Genomic DNA, 12,943 nt, shown 5'->3' with positions numbered 1-12,943 from the left:
TAATTGCCTATATTTGCCTCAAATACGGCCTGGTTGGGATCAGGATCTTTACAGTTTACAAAGAAAGAGATCGAGTCTCTCGCCACTCGGTGTTCAGTGTTCCATTCCTTCTCTTCACAACTTTGTACGTCTCAAGTTTGAGTCCCCATCTCTTTGTAACATTACAAATTCGGATTCTGTGTTTTCTTCCAGAATTTTCACATTCGAGAAACAAAATTTTCTTCTTTCCAAATGCTGCCCGCACTTTCATAGAAGATCACAAGTTGGAAGCCAAGCGATAGCAAGCAACTTCAGGATGTATTTCATGTTCCAGCAGTTGCTGCTACTGAGCATGAACAGGCCAGCAGAATCACTTCATAACATAACAAAACAGCTCCATTGATAAACTCATTAAGACGACTCGTCATATAGAACAATATAAATAAAAATTTAGGAAAAGTAAATAGTCAGTAAAAATGCGGAACAAAATTTATAAATCACTATTACATGAATACCGCAATATATTAACTTACGCTCAACATCGACAATGAAGAAGGGGGAACCAACGACAATAACAGCTTGGCTAACTATTTCATGCAATTGAATTTGGAACCATAAGCACTTAATCATCAACCTCTGCTTTAATTTCTTTCTGTAGCTCTTCCTTGTACTCCTCAAATGTGCCTGGGTAAGCATTCACAGTCCCATTTTCTACCACCCAAATTTCACTTCTCTCTTCATTCTCACAAACCCGAGAAATCAGCCTAGAATCATGGCTAACTAAGACAACTCCACCAGTAAATTCATCCAGCGCATCAGCCAATGCATCGATGCTCTGCATGTCTAAATGATTTGTTGGCTCATCCAACAACAATATGTGCGGCCTTGACATAGAAATCGATGTAAATACAACCCGAGCTTTTTGCCCTCCAGACAATTTTGCAATTGGAGTGAGGTGATTATGACTTGGGAGCCCAAATTTCCCAAGCTTGGCCCGAACAGCCTCCTGCTTGCTAAGTCCCTCTTGTTCAGGATGAAGCCGAAGAAGATACTGAACAGGTGTTTCATCCATTGTCAATAGGTCCACAAAGTGCTGTGAGTACCTCCCAATCCGCAACTTCTGACTTCTTCTTACTTCCCCTTCAGCTGGAACCAAATCACCAGCAAGAAGATTAAGTAGAGTAGATTTTCCAGCCCCATTGGGCCCAACAATGGCAACACGGGTACCCATATCAATGCCCACATCAACATTTGAGAGCCTGAAATCCTCCCGGTTGGGATAACTGAAGCTGACTTCAATCAGCTGCAAAAGTGGTGGTGTCAGCTCTGTAGGTTCAGGGAAGTGGAACTCCACACTGTAATCTTTCCACTTCCTTGGAGCCTCTGCCAGGGGTTCTTCTTCACCTCCCTTGCCCTTTGCCTTGCTCTTTGATGCTTCCTTGGCAGCAGCAAATTTTGCACGATCTTTAACCTTTTCCTGCTGCACCCGGTTTCCTGATCTCCTAGCAGCTTTTACCTGCTTATCATAAATTTCAAATTTCTTGTTCACCTCTTTGCGACGCTGCTCATATCCACTTTCAAAATCATCAAAATTCCCTCGGTAGAAATGAAGCTTCAAGTCATGAAGATGGATAATTTCATTGCATACTGTGTTAAGAAAATCCCTGTCATGAGAAACAACAACAAGAGTTTTCTTCCATCTGCACAGGTACTCCTCTAACCACAGAACAGCCCTGAGATCAAGATGGTTAGTGGGTTCATCCAACAGTAAAAGAGTTGGCTGCACAAAAAGCGCCCTAGCCAATGAAATTCTCATCCTCCAGCCACCGCTAAATGATCGAGTACGGCGGCCCTGCATTTCCCTGGTGAAACCCAACCCAGCAAGAATCTTTGATGCCTGAGCCTCAGCAGCATCTGACCCCAAGATCTGCAATTTCTCATACAATTCAGCAAGCTTTTCTCCTGCATCATTTCCATTTATATCATCTCCATCCTCATCACCAGCAGCCAAAGTTAAATTTTGCAAAGATGCAACTTCTTGCCGAATCTTGACAAGCTCTTCATTAGCTGCAACAACAGCTTCTAGTGCAGTTTTATCATCACCAACCACCTCTTGTTCAACCAGGAGCACATCTATATTTTTAGGCACAGGAATCTTCCTCCAAGCAATAAGCTTTAACAAAGTGGACTTGCCCATTCCATTGGGCCCAACTAGACCATATCTCTTTCCATGTGATATCTTCACTGACGCATTTTTCAAGAGTTCTTTCCCCCGTGCTGACACAGAGAAATTATCTATTGTTATATCTTTGACATTAGCATCTGCGTTATCTTCACCTTCAAGAACTGAAGCTCGGCTACCAATTACAACAGTGAAAGCATCATGGTCATCCTTAAGGGCCTCCTTTTTGGCTTGCTCTACAGCATAAGCAGCAAGCAAGTCCTTCTTTTCTCGCTTTTTGAGTTCTTTGTCTGTCACAGAGATATCAAGTGGCTTTGTGTCACCCCTTTGCTGTCTGCTTGATTGTCTTTTGGCCCCAGCCTGCTGCTCCTCATCCTCAGAGGCATAATCATCCTCTTCATCAGAAGGAGGGAGATCAATCCCATCAGTATAAGATGAAACTTTTGGAGCCTTTGCCTTGGCAGTGCTCAAGGAAGAGGTTGATCCCTTTTTAGGTTTGTCAGGTTTCTGGTCCATGTTGGCAAGCAAGGCTGCAACAGATATTTTCTCCTTCTTCCCATCTTTGGTGCTTGCCTTTGCTGCTACACCAGCCTCTCCTGTTTTCTTTTTTCCCATTGTAGAAATTACTCTGGGAAATATTAAAAACTGAAGGGACAAAAAAAAAAGAGGGTTAATTTCTATTCTACACGAGTTTACAATAAAAAGACCAGAAAAGCATGCTTGCAACCTATCATCAGTGTACTCATAACTATATGCAAACTAATTTGTGTCATTCAGTGTTAAACATGAAGGTGAAGCGTAAACATAAAAGAAAAATAATCCCAACCATTAGAACCTAATTCCTATACCTATCAGTTTTAATGGTCCATGAACATAGAGGAATGAACTAGGGCACTGGAGGTTGAGAACAAATGTAGCTGACACTCACTGCTGCCTGTAAGGGGAAAAGGATTTGCAAGAAAAAAAATTGAAGCAGGAAAAGGGGTATTAGGCTTTAGGAAGCCAGGATTATACACTGAAGACTGAAGAGGGAACAGGGTTAGGCCTGCATGCTGGAAGGTGGGCCTGAAATTGAGAAGGGGCGCAAACATAGGCCTTATTTCTCTAGGATAAGCATGGGCCTCCTTCTGCAGGCTTTAAGATCAATTTGGCCAGTTTGATCTTTTGCAGTTATAACTAAACAGAACCAAAAATTGAAAACCCCCCAAAAGTTAAATGAACAAGACCAATGAAACGAATAATCGAACTAAGTAGATCAAATTAATTAGATTTGGTTTTCAATTTAAAACCAAATTGCTCACCCTACCATATCATCATCTTAAGAACTTATAATTTTGCATGTTTTATTTAAGAAAAATGCATTTGCCATAATGAATATCAGAACACCTAGAGCTGATCCCACCAATGCCACCTTCAATTTTAATAAGGCAAAATTACTTATCTTTGAACACACCACTTTTCCGGAAAGGACTTGAGGCCCCAACTACAAATGTGAACTCAAATCAAGCACAAGCTGTATTAGGATACTACTACCACAAACAGGACAATTGCATAAGTCACCCTATAAATCCCTAACCCATGTGCAATTCTTTCATAGTAATTCGTCGGAAAAAGATTATTGGACATTCCAATAAGAATCACAGAGAAATCCTCCTTTTTGAGTTCTATGATTTAAAAAAAATCTACAGATCTTCTACCACACAAAATACTTCAAAGTGTTCTAATTTTTCTCTAAGAAAATAGTGTATCCACACAGCAAACAAAAATGCCAACTATTGAAGTCCAAAAACCAAGCATCCTAGAGCCACGATGTATTGAGTGAATAAATAGCATATACCAGGCAGAATATAAAAAAAAAAAAAAAAAAAAAAAGCCAACGATGTCAGAGAATAAACTAAACCAAAATTTCCATTGTGATACTATGGAAATCCAAATTTGATTTAGAAGAACAAGAATTATGCTGATGACAGATGGTACTCTCTTCATGACACTGTTTTACTGCTTTCCAGAAGCATTAAACAGGACATGTTCACTAGATCAATTGCTATAGTGGTATAAAAATTCTGAATGCAAAAATAAAATAAACTAAATACCATTTAATCTTTGATGGATTCAGAAATTCATACGCATGTTTTGAATATGGAAACAGAAACAGCCTTAACATTCAAACATAGTAGGTATTAGGTAACATCAGAAGTCAAATCCCTACTTGACTAAAATGATTGAACACATTTAGAATAGCAAAGACACAACTCAGATTAAAAGAAGCAACAAATAATATCAATTAGGCTGCCCTTGAGCCCCATGTTTTAAATTCCTATGTCCAGATCAGCAGAAAATTCCTGATTCTTACACTTTATAAAGAAATAATTTGGTCCATATGAAAGTATGAACCATTATTCGCGAATGGCTAATCAGTATGTTCAATTGTGGATTACCAAAACATTTAAGAATTAATGATGTGAAACTGGCTATTGCCAAAATAGGTGTGTGTGCTTCCGGAGGAGCACGCATGCAAGTCCATATATGAAGGTTGTGTCTGGTTGTGTGTCGTTTGCAGGTAATATGATAAAACTAGAATACCAGTTCCTCTTGCTTGAATGAAATTGGAAAACTGCAGATGGAATTGGAATTATCAAGCTGTCTAAATTCATCTACGTATCCGATTAAATTCATAATCAATTAAACATTTAAAAAAAAGGATTCCTACAACAAAAACAGTATCGGGTGACATTGAAGCCGAAAAGAAAAGAAAAAACATTGGAATCAGCAGTTCCAACATCAACTCCCTATGAAATCTAACTTGAGATAAATCTGAGTTCAAATCCTACACTAAAATTCACCAAAAAAAAAAAAAGCAAAATATAAAAAAGAAAGACAAATACATAACCAATCGATTGAAAAATAGCAGAAAATAATATTAATAATTACAGATGCGAAGGGAATTCTTGCCTGAATCTGAGAAACGGTAGAAAGTTACGAACTCTGAACTGAAACTGAAAACAACTCCGGGCTAATAAATCTTTTGGTTTTAAACACAGAGCGAAAGATGAATTGTAAGTTCCTAACCTATATATAAACGATCTCGGCGATGGCTAGAGTCGGGGCTGCCGCCATAGTTATTGGGCTTCGATTCTTGCTTTCCACCAGTGGATGGGATTGGACAAAATGGGCTTCCTTATACATTGTGGCCCAAACTCAATTTTCACATATCCTGGCCCATGTTTGAAAAGGTTACCGGGAGTTTTTTTTTTGTTTTTTGAAAATTTACTATTGAGTTATTTAGTTTAATAAAATTAATTATTTTATCCATCTATTTAAAAAATACAGTAATTAATTCATAACTTTTCAAACTATTAACTATTTAGCCACTCTTATAAATTGCATAGACTGAACAGTTGTAATTTTATAATTATAAAGACAAATAACTATGGTTATAAATTATATTGATCGAATAATTATAATTTAAAATTATAATGATTAAATATAAATAAAAACATTTTAATAATTTTACATATTATTATTGGTTCAAATAAACTAAATAATTAATGATTAAAAAAAGAAACTAATTAAAAAAATTTAAATAGAAAGATTAAATAGTTGTCTTCATTAATTACATGGAGTAAATGGTGAGATTTTCTTGCAGGCCATTTAGTAAAAAAATGAATCCCCTCAACCATTTGGATACATAACCAAGCTCAAGTACACAAGGCAAAGGCTCCCCATAGAAGATATGCATGCCTTTGAGTTTGGATTCAGAAAAAAACATGTGGATCGAAAGATGTTATTTTTCCAGCATTAATAAATCAGAAAAGACACAATCATGTCTTTGAGTTCAGCAGAGAGAACAAATCTTCAAAAACGTGTGAACAAGACTTTGAAGTTTTATCTGAAAACCTGACAACGTGATGTTGAGAGATAGCTAGCAAATAGAAGATGTTAGCTAGCAATTCTGTCCTTCCATTGAGGACCACCACCAGCCACGAGCCACGTTGAACCGGCTATCGGCATTATTGTTGTTGTTTTGTGGGGACCCTATTCGCCGGCAATAACCAAGTCCCCCCAAAGTATTCTTTGCACGAACAACCCATGGAGTGTTGATAAAGGACTATTTAGACTCCGTCAGGAATTTAAACTAATATCGTTTGACTAAAACGAAATAAGAGAAAAGATAAGATGAAAAACTAAAAGTCTTATTGAAATTTCTCAAAAATTGAAAAGTGTCTTTCTAATAGTCAAGGGAGGCTATTTATAATAGAAATAAAATCCTAATATGCAAAATTATAAAAATACCTAAAATATCAAAAAAAAAAAATTAAACTGCAAAATTGACGTCACACTTTTGAAAGTCGTGCGTCTCGAAATTCCCTTTCCGAAAAGCTATCGTGGGTCTCTATCGGATGTCGGCAGCAAAAGTTAGGTCCGGTCCAAGTCTGTCGTAAGGTCCAAGGCTAACTGCTCCATATCATTCCCTTCCACTTGTAAAGAACTCGACCTCGAGTTGTCTTCAGCAGGATAGTACTGAAATAGATCCGCCACATTAAACGTCTTGGAAATTTTCATCTCATATGGGAGGTCAAGAACATAGGCATTGTCATTAATCTTCTGAATGATCCGGAATGGACCAATCTTCTTGGCGTCCAGCTTTTTCTGTCCTCCACCATGTTCCTTGCGTAAATACACCATAACTTGATCACCGACATTGAAAGACTTGAAACGCCTATGTTTATCAGCTATAGCTTTATATTTATCATTGGCTTCCGTAAGGCATTGTTGTACTTGCTTGAAAATATCCACATGCTGCTTTGCCAGGTTGCTTGCTGCAAGACTGTTGTGATAACCTGTGGGAAGTGCAATAAGATCAACTGTATGCGCTGAGACTTTCCTGTACACAATAGCAAACGGTGACATTTTTGTAGAGCTGTGAATCGCACTGTTGTAAGCAAATTCTGCTTGGGCAAGAGCAAGATCCCAAGCAGTTTTCTTGTTACTGCAGATGCAGCGTAGAAGATTGCCAAGTGTTCGGTTCACGACTTCAGTTTTTCCATCAGTTTGGGGATGGGCAGCACTGCTGTATCGAAGTTCAGTCCCAAAACGTTTCCATAAAGTCACCCAAAAGTGAACTAGAAACTTCACATCTCTGTCAGAAGTAATGGTCTTGGGGACACCATGTAAGCGAACAATCTCCTAGAAAAACAGTTTTGCTATATGAGAAGCATCATTAGTTTTCTTATAGGGAATGAAATGTGCCATTTTAGAGAACCTGTCAACAACAACAAAAATGGAATCAAATCCACGTTGAGTACGTGGAAGACTAAGAACAAAATCTATGGACAAGTCCTCCCAAGGATGGGCTGGAATAGGCAGTGGAGTGTATAAGCCTGTATTCTGCGAATGTCCCTTCTGAGTTTGACACACTGGGTACTTCTAAAACATCCGACCTGTATCCTTTTTTAATTGAGGCCAGTAAAAACGCTCCTCCAACCCAGCAATAGTCTTGTCATGCCCCAAATGACCACTCAAACCTCCTCCATGGATCTCACGAATCAACTTTTCCCGCAAGGAAGATCGAGGGATACATAACCTGTTCTCCTTAAAAAGAAAGTCATCATGTATCAAGAACCCATCAGTAGGCTGGTGAGTCTGGACTCTAGCCTATATATCAGCAAAATCATCATCTGTAGCATACAAATCCTTCAGGAATTCAAAACCTATAACCTCCTAATTAACTGTAATCAACAGAGCAGCCCTCCTACTCAAAGCATCTGCCACCTTATTACTATGGCCAGCCTTATGTTTGATGACATAATGAAAGGCTCCGAAGTAAGCTGCCCATCGGGCATGCATCTTATTCACATGTTTTTGAGTTTTAAAATGGATCAGAGACTGATGATCTGTGTGAATAATAAATTCTCGTCCCATCAAATACTGCTCCCAAGTTTTAAAAGTCCGAAATACTGCATATAGTTCCTGCTCATAAGTAGACCACTTCTTTCTAGCTTCATTCAGTTTCTCACTAAAGAAGGCAATAGGCTTTTTAGATTGTGATAATACTCCTCTAATCCCAACTCCACAAGTATCACATTCAATCTCAAACAGTTTATCAAAATCAGGTAGAGCAAGAATAGGGGCAGAAGTAAGCTTATCTTTAATCTCTTCAAAGCTCTTGTTGGCAGCTTCAGTCCATGCAAATTTCTGCACTCTCTCTTTCTTCAAGCAATCTGTGATAGGGACAACGATGCTTGACTCGCGGTTGTCGAAGCCGGTCAAAAATAACCTTTCTGGTTACCAACAATTTTATATTTGCAGATAGTGGTGAAAGAATCAAATCCACAGAGAATTGAGAACTCACCTATTTCTCTTTTATGACCAAGAAAATAAACTGAAACGATAATAAATTAAAAATGAGATAAGAGACTAAAAGTGGGATCAAATGAGATAAACTGAAAATTGGGATCAAAACTGTCAACAAAATAACAGGGGGGTTTGAGATTGATTGTAGTAAACTAATAATGAGAATAATAATGGAAAGCAAATAATTAAATAAAGAGTAACCAATAATGAGAAAGCTCTAGTTGAAGTATTGGATCCACTTTAGTTGTTAGGATTGATCACAGACACTTTGTTCTTTTGGGTTGATTCAATAGATTAGTTATGGAGATGGAGGAAGCCTCTCACTACCATTATCTCTCCTTAGGAATAAATTAATTAGGGAACGTCCTCTAATCAATTACTAATCAACAAGTTGCCAAGGAACGTCCTTGGGCCCTAGGCAACAAACAACTGTTAATTGCATTAAGAAATAGAGAGATCCAATCCTAGCTACCCAAACGTATGGAGATAACGCTAGATCATGCAACTTCCTTGGTTTTTATGCCAAGTGTTCTTATGTAAGAATAATCTAAGCAATTACAGACTTAAATCATTCAAACTAACAAATAATTATTTTGCAATAAAAAATCAACGTAGATCTCAATAACAAAGTAATATGAAAATTAAGTATGAAATTGCATGAATATTGAACACCCAAAAGTTAAACAATATTTGATCAAGTCTCACAACCCATTAATCAACTAAAGCTTCAACTAATATTCAACTAGATTAAAGAAATCAGCCACTCATGGCTAATTTAAAAACAGAAAAATAAAAGGAAAAGAAGAAAGGAACCGAAGAAATTCAATTTTGCCTTGCGAAAATTGCCGAGAGGAATTGTGAGTGTTCTGGTCGGCCACTTAAGGCTCTTTAAATAGAGTTGGAGAGGTGCGCCCTAAATTGAAATTGCTAGCCACGTGTGGGATTGATGAGGTGCTTGCCATGTGCGCGGTCATTTGGTGAAGTGCACTGGTCCTGTGCGAGAACGGGCTGGCCATGTGCGGGAATGAATCAAGTGTGCGTGAGCTCGATCCACGTGCACGAGCTTGGTCCTTTGCGCGAGCTTGGTCCTTTGCGCGAGGAAAGGGGCTGTCCGTTATCGCGAGAATGTACGGGTCCATGTGCTTGGCCTGGTCCACGTGAGGCGCTTGATCCATGCGCGGGAATGGATGAAGTGGGGGCGTGCAAGTGTGGGCTGGCCATGTGTGCATCCATGGGCTGGTTCATGTGCGGGAATGGTGATGTGCCTGGTCCATGGTGCAAAAAATGGGCTGTCCATAAGCGCATGAATGTGCGGATCCATAATTGCAAGAATGGGCTGCCCATGTGCGAGCCCGAGTGCCAAGTTGCTTGAAGATTTAAAGTTCAAAATATTTTCCTCATTTAGCTCGTCTTGAATCCAACTTGGCGGGCTTGCTCTCTTTTGCTCCAAATAAGGCAGTTTTAGGGGGGTTTTCTCCAAATTGTCTTTTTATACCATTTTCTGCAAAATAATATTAAAAGCACTAAATTAAGCAGAAATCATGTAAATATTCATCAATAATATTAATAGAAATTGGACTAAATTATGCTCTATCAAATACCCCCACACCTAGCCTTTTGCTTGTCCTCAAGCAAATAAACATAGTCAAATAAGCTTTCCTTGCTACTTGATCCTTATCTCCACTCAAGCTCTTACTCAAGACACCTATTTTGAATCATTGCAGTGAAGAATATATGCATGAAGATTACTCACCTTCTTTCCTTATTTCTTTTTACTTACCATGGCTAGGATTTGTTTTACTCAAGAGAGAGATCATACATGCACATATTATTTGTTCAGATAAGACTTTTTCTAGCTTTCAGAGTGACTTGCCCTTACCTTGAAGTACTTTATTCAGCTTTTTGCACTTTTAATCTTGCTTGAACAAGTCACCAACTTTTTGACGTGAAGGTATATATTTGTGATACCCACCCCCAGTTACTCAGTTGGTCACCTGTCTAAGTGGCTACTAGCTCTGTTCATAGTCTTTTGACCATTGGAACAATTTTCAATTTGTGCTTTTGAAGTTTAAGCCTTTGTGAATTTCTTTCTCTCAATGATTTGGGCAAATCAATACCAATTGCTAAATCAAGTCATGTTAAGTTCATCCACACAATTTCAATTCATTCTCTTTAATGAGTGTAACGACCCCAAAAAGGACCGTCACCGGCGCTAGGATTCAGGTCGGCTTAAGGCCGCCAGAACCCGTAGCAAGCCTGCTATACTCTCTGTGTACCTGTAAACCTCATACATGATCATACATTTTATGTGAAAATAAAACTCTTTTCTGAACCAAGGCTCAACCTGTGCATGCACTATCTCTGTACTCTGTACTCATGTACTCTGTACTCTGTATCCCTGACTAGAGCTTGCTCTAGATGGGTTAACTCATACCTGTTAAGCCTGGTTTTCACATACAGGAAAACATATATACATATACAGATCATGTACAAAACATACATCACTAGGTCTAGGTCAAGCAACAACTATTACATCTCTTTAATATTACATGTCCACTCTAAGCTATTACAGATCTCTTCACATTTCCTGTACTCTGCTGGACTGTCCCTGTACATTGTACACTGAACCTGCAAAACTGGGGTTAAGGGAGTGGGATGAGCTCTATAGCCCAGTGAGTAGAACAGTAAAACATCTCAGTAAAATATGATCTCATGGAATGCGCCATATCACAGACAAGCCACATCAAGAGTAAACCTGTCACCACATAGTCCCAGTAACTCTGTGCCAGGGCGTAGTCAAAGGCTCCTGGACTTCCTGTCCGAGACTATTGGATCATTCAGCATTCACTCACATCACCAAATAACGATGCAATGCAACATATTCGTGTATACTAATGCAATCAACCTATGGCATAATCATGATGCATGAGATATGCTAAAAGCAGTTTGTAGTTCAATTAAAAGTCATAAGTTTAGTTCCACTCACCTCTGGCTAACTGGACTGACTGACTCTGCAGGTTCTGAATCTCTGGAGCAGTACTCACTGCTGCTCTCTCTGGTTCCTCTGGTCTGTATAAGCACATAAAGACTCAAATGAGGGACCAAACAAGCTTATGACCAACTCTATTAAACTCCCCAAGAATCCCCTTACACTCACTCTAATAGTCATGCAAAGCAAGCAAAGGAAAGCTGGACAGAACACTTTCGGCGGCAGGTTCGGCGGCCGAATGTCCTCTCCAGAGACGAAACTCAAGCACCTTCGGCGGCCGAATCTCTATGTTCGGCGGCCGAACCCTTTCGGGGGCAAGTTTCGGAGGCCACAAGGCACTCCAGAGACGAAAGTCTCTAACCTTCGGCGGCACCTTCGGCGGCCGAATCCCCCAAACAGAGCCGAACATGCACAACTCGCGGGGGGCAAGCTATGGCAGCCTAAGCCACCATGCAAGAGGTTCGGCGGCCGAATAATCCTTCGGCTGCCGAACCTGAGTTCATCCAGAACTCAGCTTCAACGGCAAACCATCTCCTCCTTCCCTTCAATAACTCCAAACATGCATATACCAATTCCTCAACACACATATACATAAGTATATGATCACAGGGGTCCAAAACTATCTAATAACCCCAAACAACAAATCAAACATAACACATAAACATGTATACATGCATAAAACTATCATTAAGAACCTAAACATGCATCTCCTTCCACAAATCCCCCTAAAACCTTCAGAAAACATCTAAACAAGTTCCAAAGCTTCACTTACCTCCTGTATAACAAGAAGATGACCAATCCTCACGTGAAGTTTTGGACAAACTCTCCTTCACACACCGTAACTCTTAATTCTTAACTTTTATGCACAAAACCTTCAAACACTTAGCAAACCAACAGACATTCTGTATGAGCTGCTGAAAACACTTGCAGATGAGTCATGAAAGACGTGGCTAATTCATGGCAAAAATCTGAGGCCAACATCTGTCACAAGCCATGACTCAGCTAGCTGGCCAACTCATCGTCGGCTGCCCAATCGCATGCGAAACCATGCAACATTCGGGGGCCGAACTCACCTTCGGAAGCCGAACACCTTCGGCGGCCGAACTTACCTTCGGCGGCCGAACTTGGCTCAACTGCCTTAGGTTATTTCAACTCAAAACTCACTTCCATTAACCGTAAAACAACACTACAAATCATACCACATAGTAAAACATAAATTCTACCTTTTTCTAGAATTCCGACACCCCGGATTCCACCAAACAACAGGAATTCGGGTGCCGGACTCTAGCCGGGTATTACATTCTCCCCTCCTTAAGAACATTCGTCCTCGGATGTTCCTAAAACAACAAAAACAAAACACAAGGAGGAAACTAACCTCAAAACAAATATGGATACTGCTGGAGCATAGACTCCCGCGTCTCCCAGGTGCATTCTTCTAG

General features: G+C 39.5%; 1 protein-coding gene across 1 annotated transcript; it reads right to left on the bottom strand.

The window, feature by feature from the left end:
• Positions 1 to 357: 357 nt before the first annotated feature.
• LOC110613585 (ABC transporter F family member 4) lies at positions 358 to 5,242 on the bottom strand. The gene is made up of 2 exons (XM_021754796.2): positions 5,114 to 5,242; positions 358 to 2,806 (listed from the first exon to the last, which is right to left on the bottom strand). Exon 2 carries the CDS (start codon positions 2,774 to 2,776, stop codon positions 602 to 604), a length of 2,175 nt encoding a protein of 724 aa, XP_021610488.1. The 5' UTR covers positions 2,777 to 2,806; positions 5,114 to 5,242; the 3' UTR covers positions 358 to 601.
• Positions 5,243 to 12,943: the final 7,701 nt, after the last annotated feature.

The sequence above is a fragment of the Manihot esculenta genome, chromosome 4, assembly GCF_001659605.2.
Source record: "Manihot esculenta cultivar AM560-2 chromosome 4, M.esculenta_v8, whole genome shotgun sequence".
NCBI classification, from domain to species: domain Eukaryota; kingdom Viridiplantae; phylum Streptophyta; class Magnoliopsida; order Malpighiales; family Euphorbiaceae; genus Manihot; species Manihot esculenta.
The sequence above is the reverse complement of the archived record's forward strand: the minus strand, read 5'-3'. Positions and strand labels throughout refer to the sequence as shown.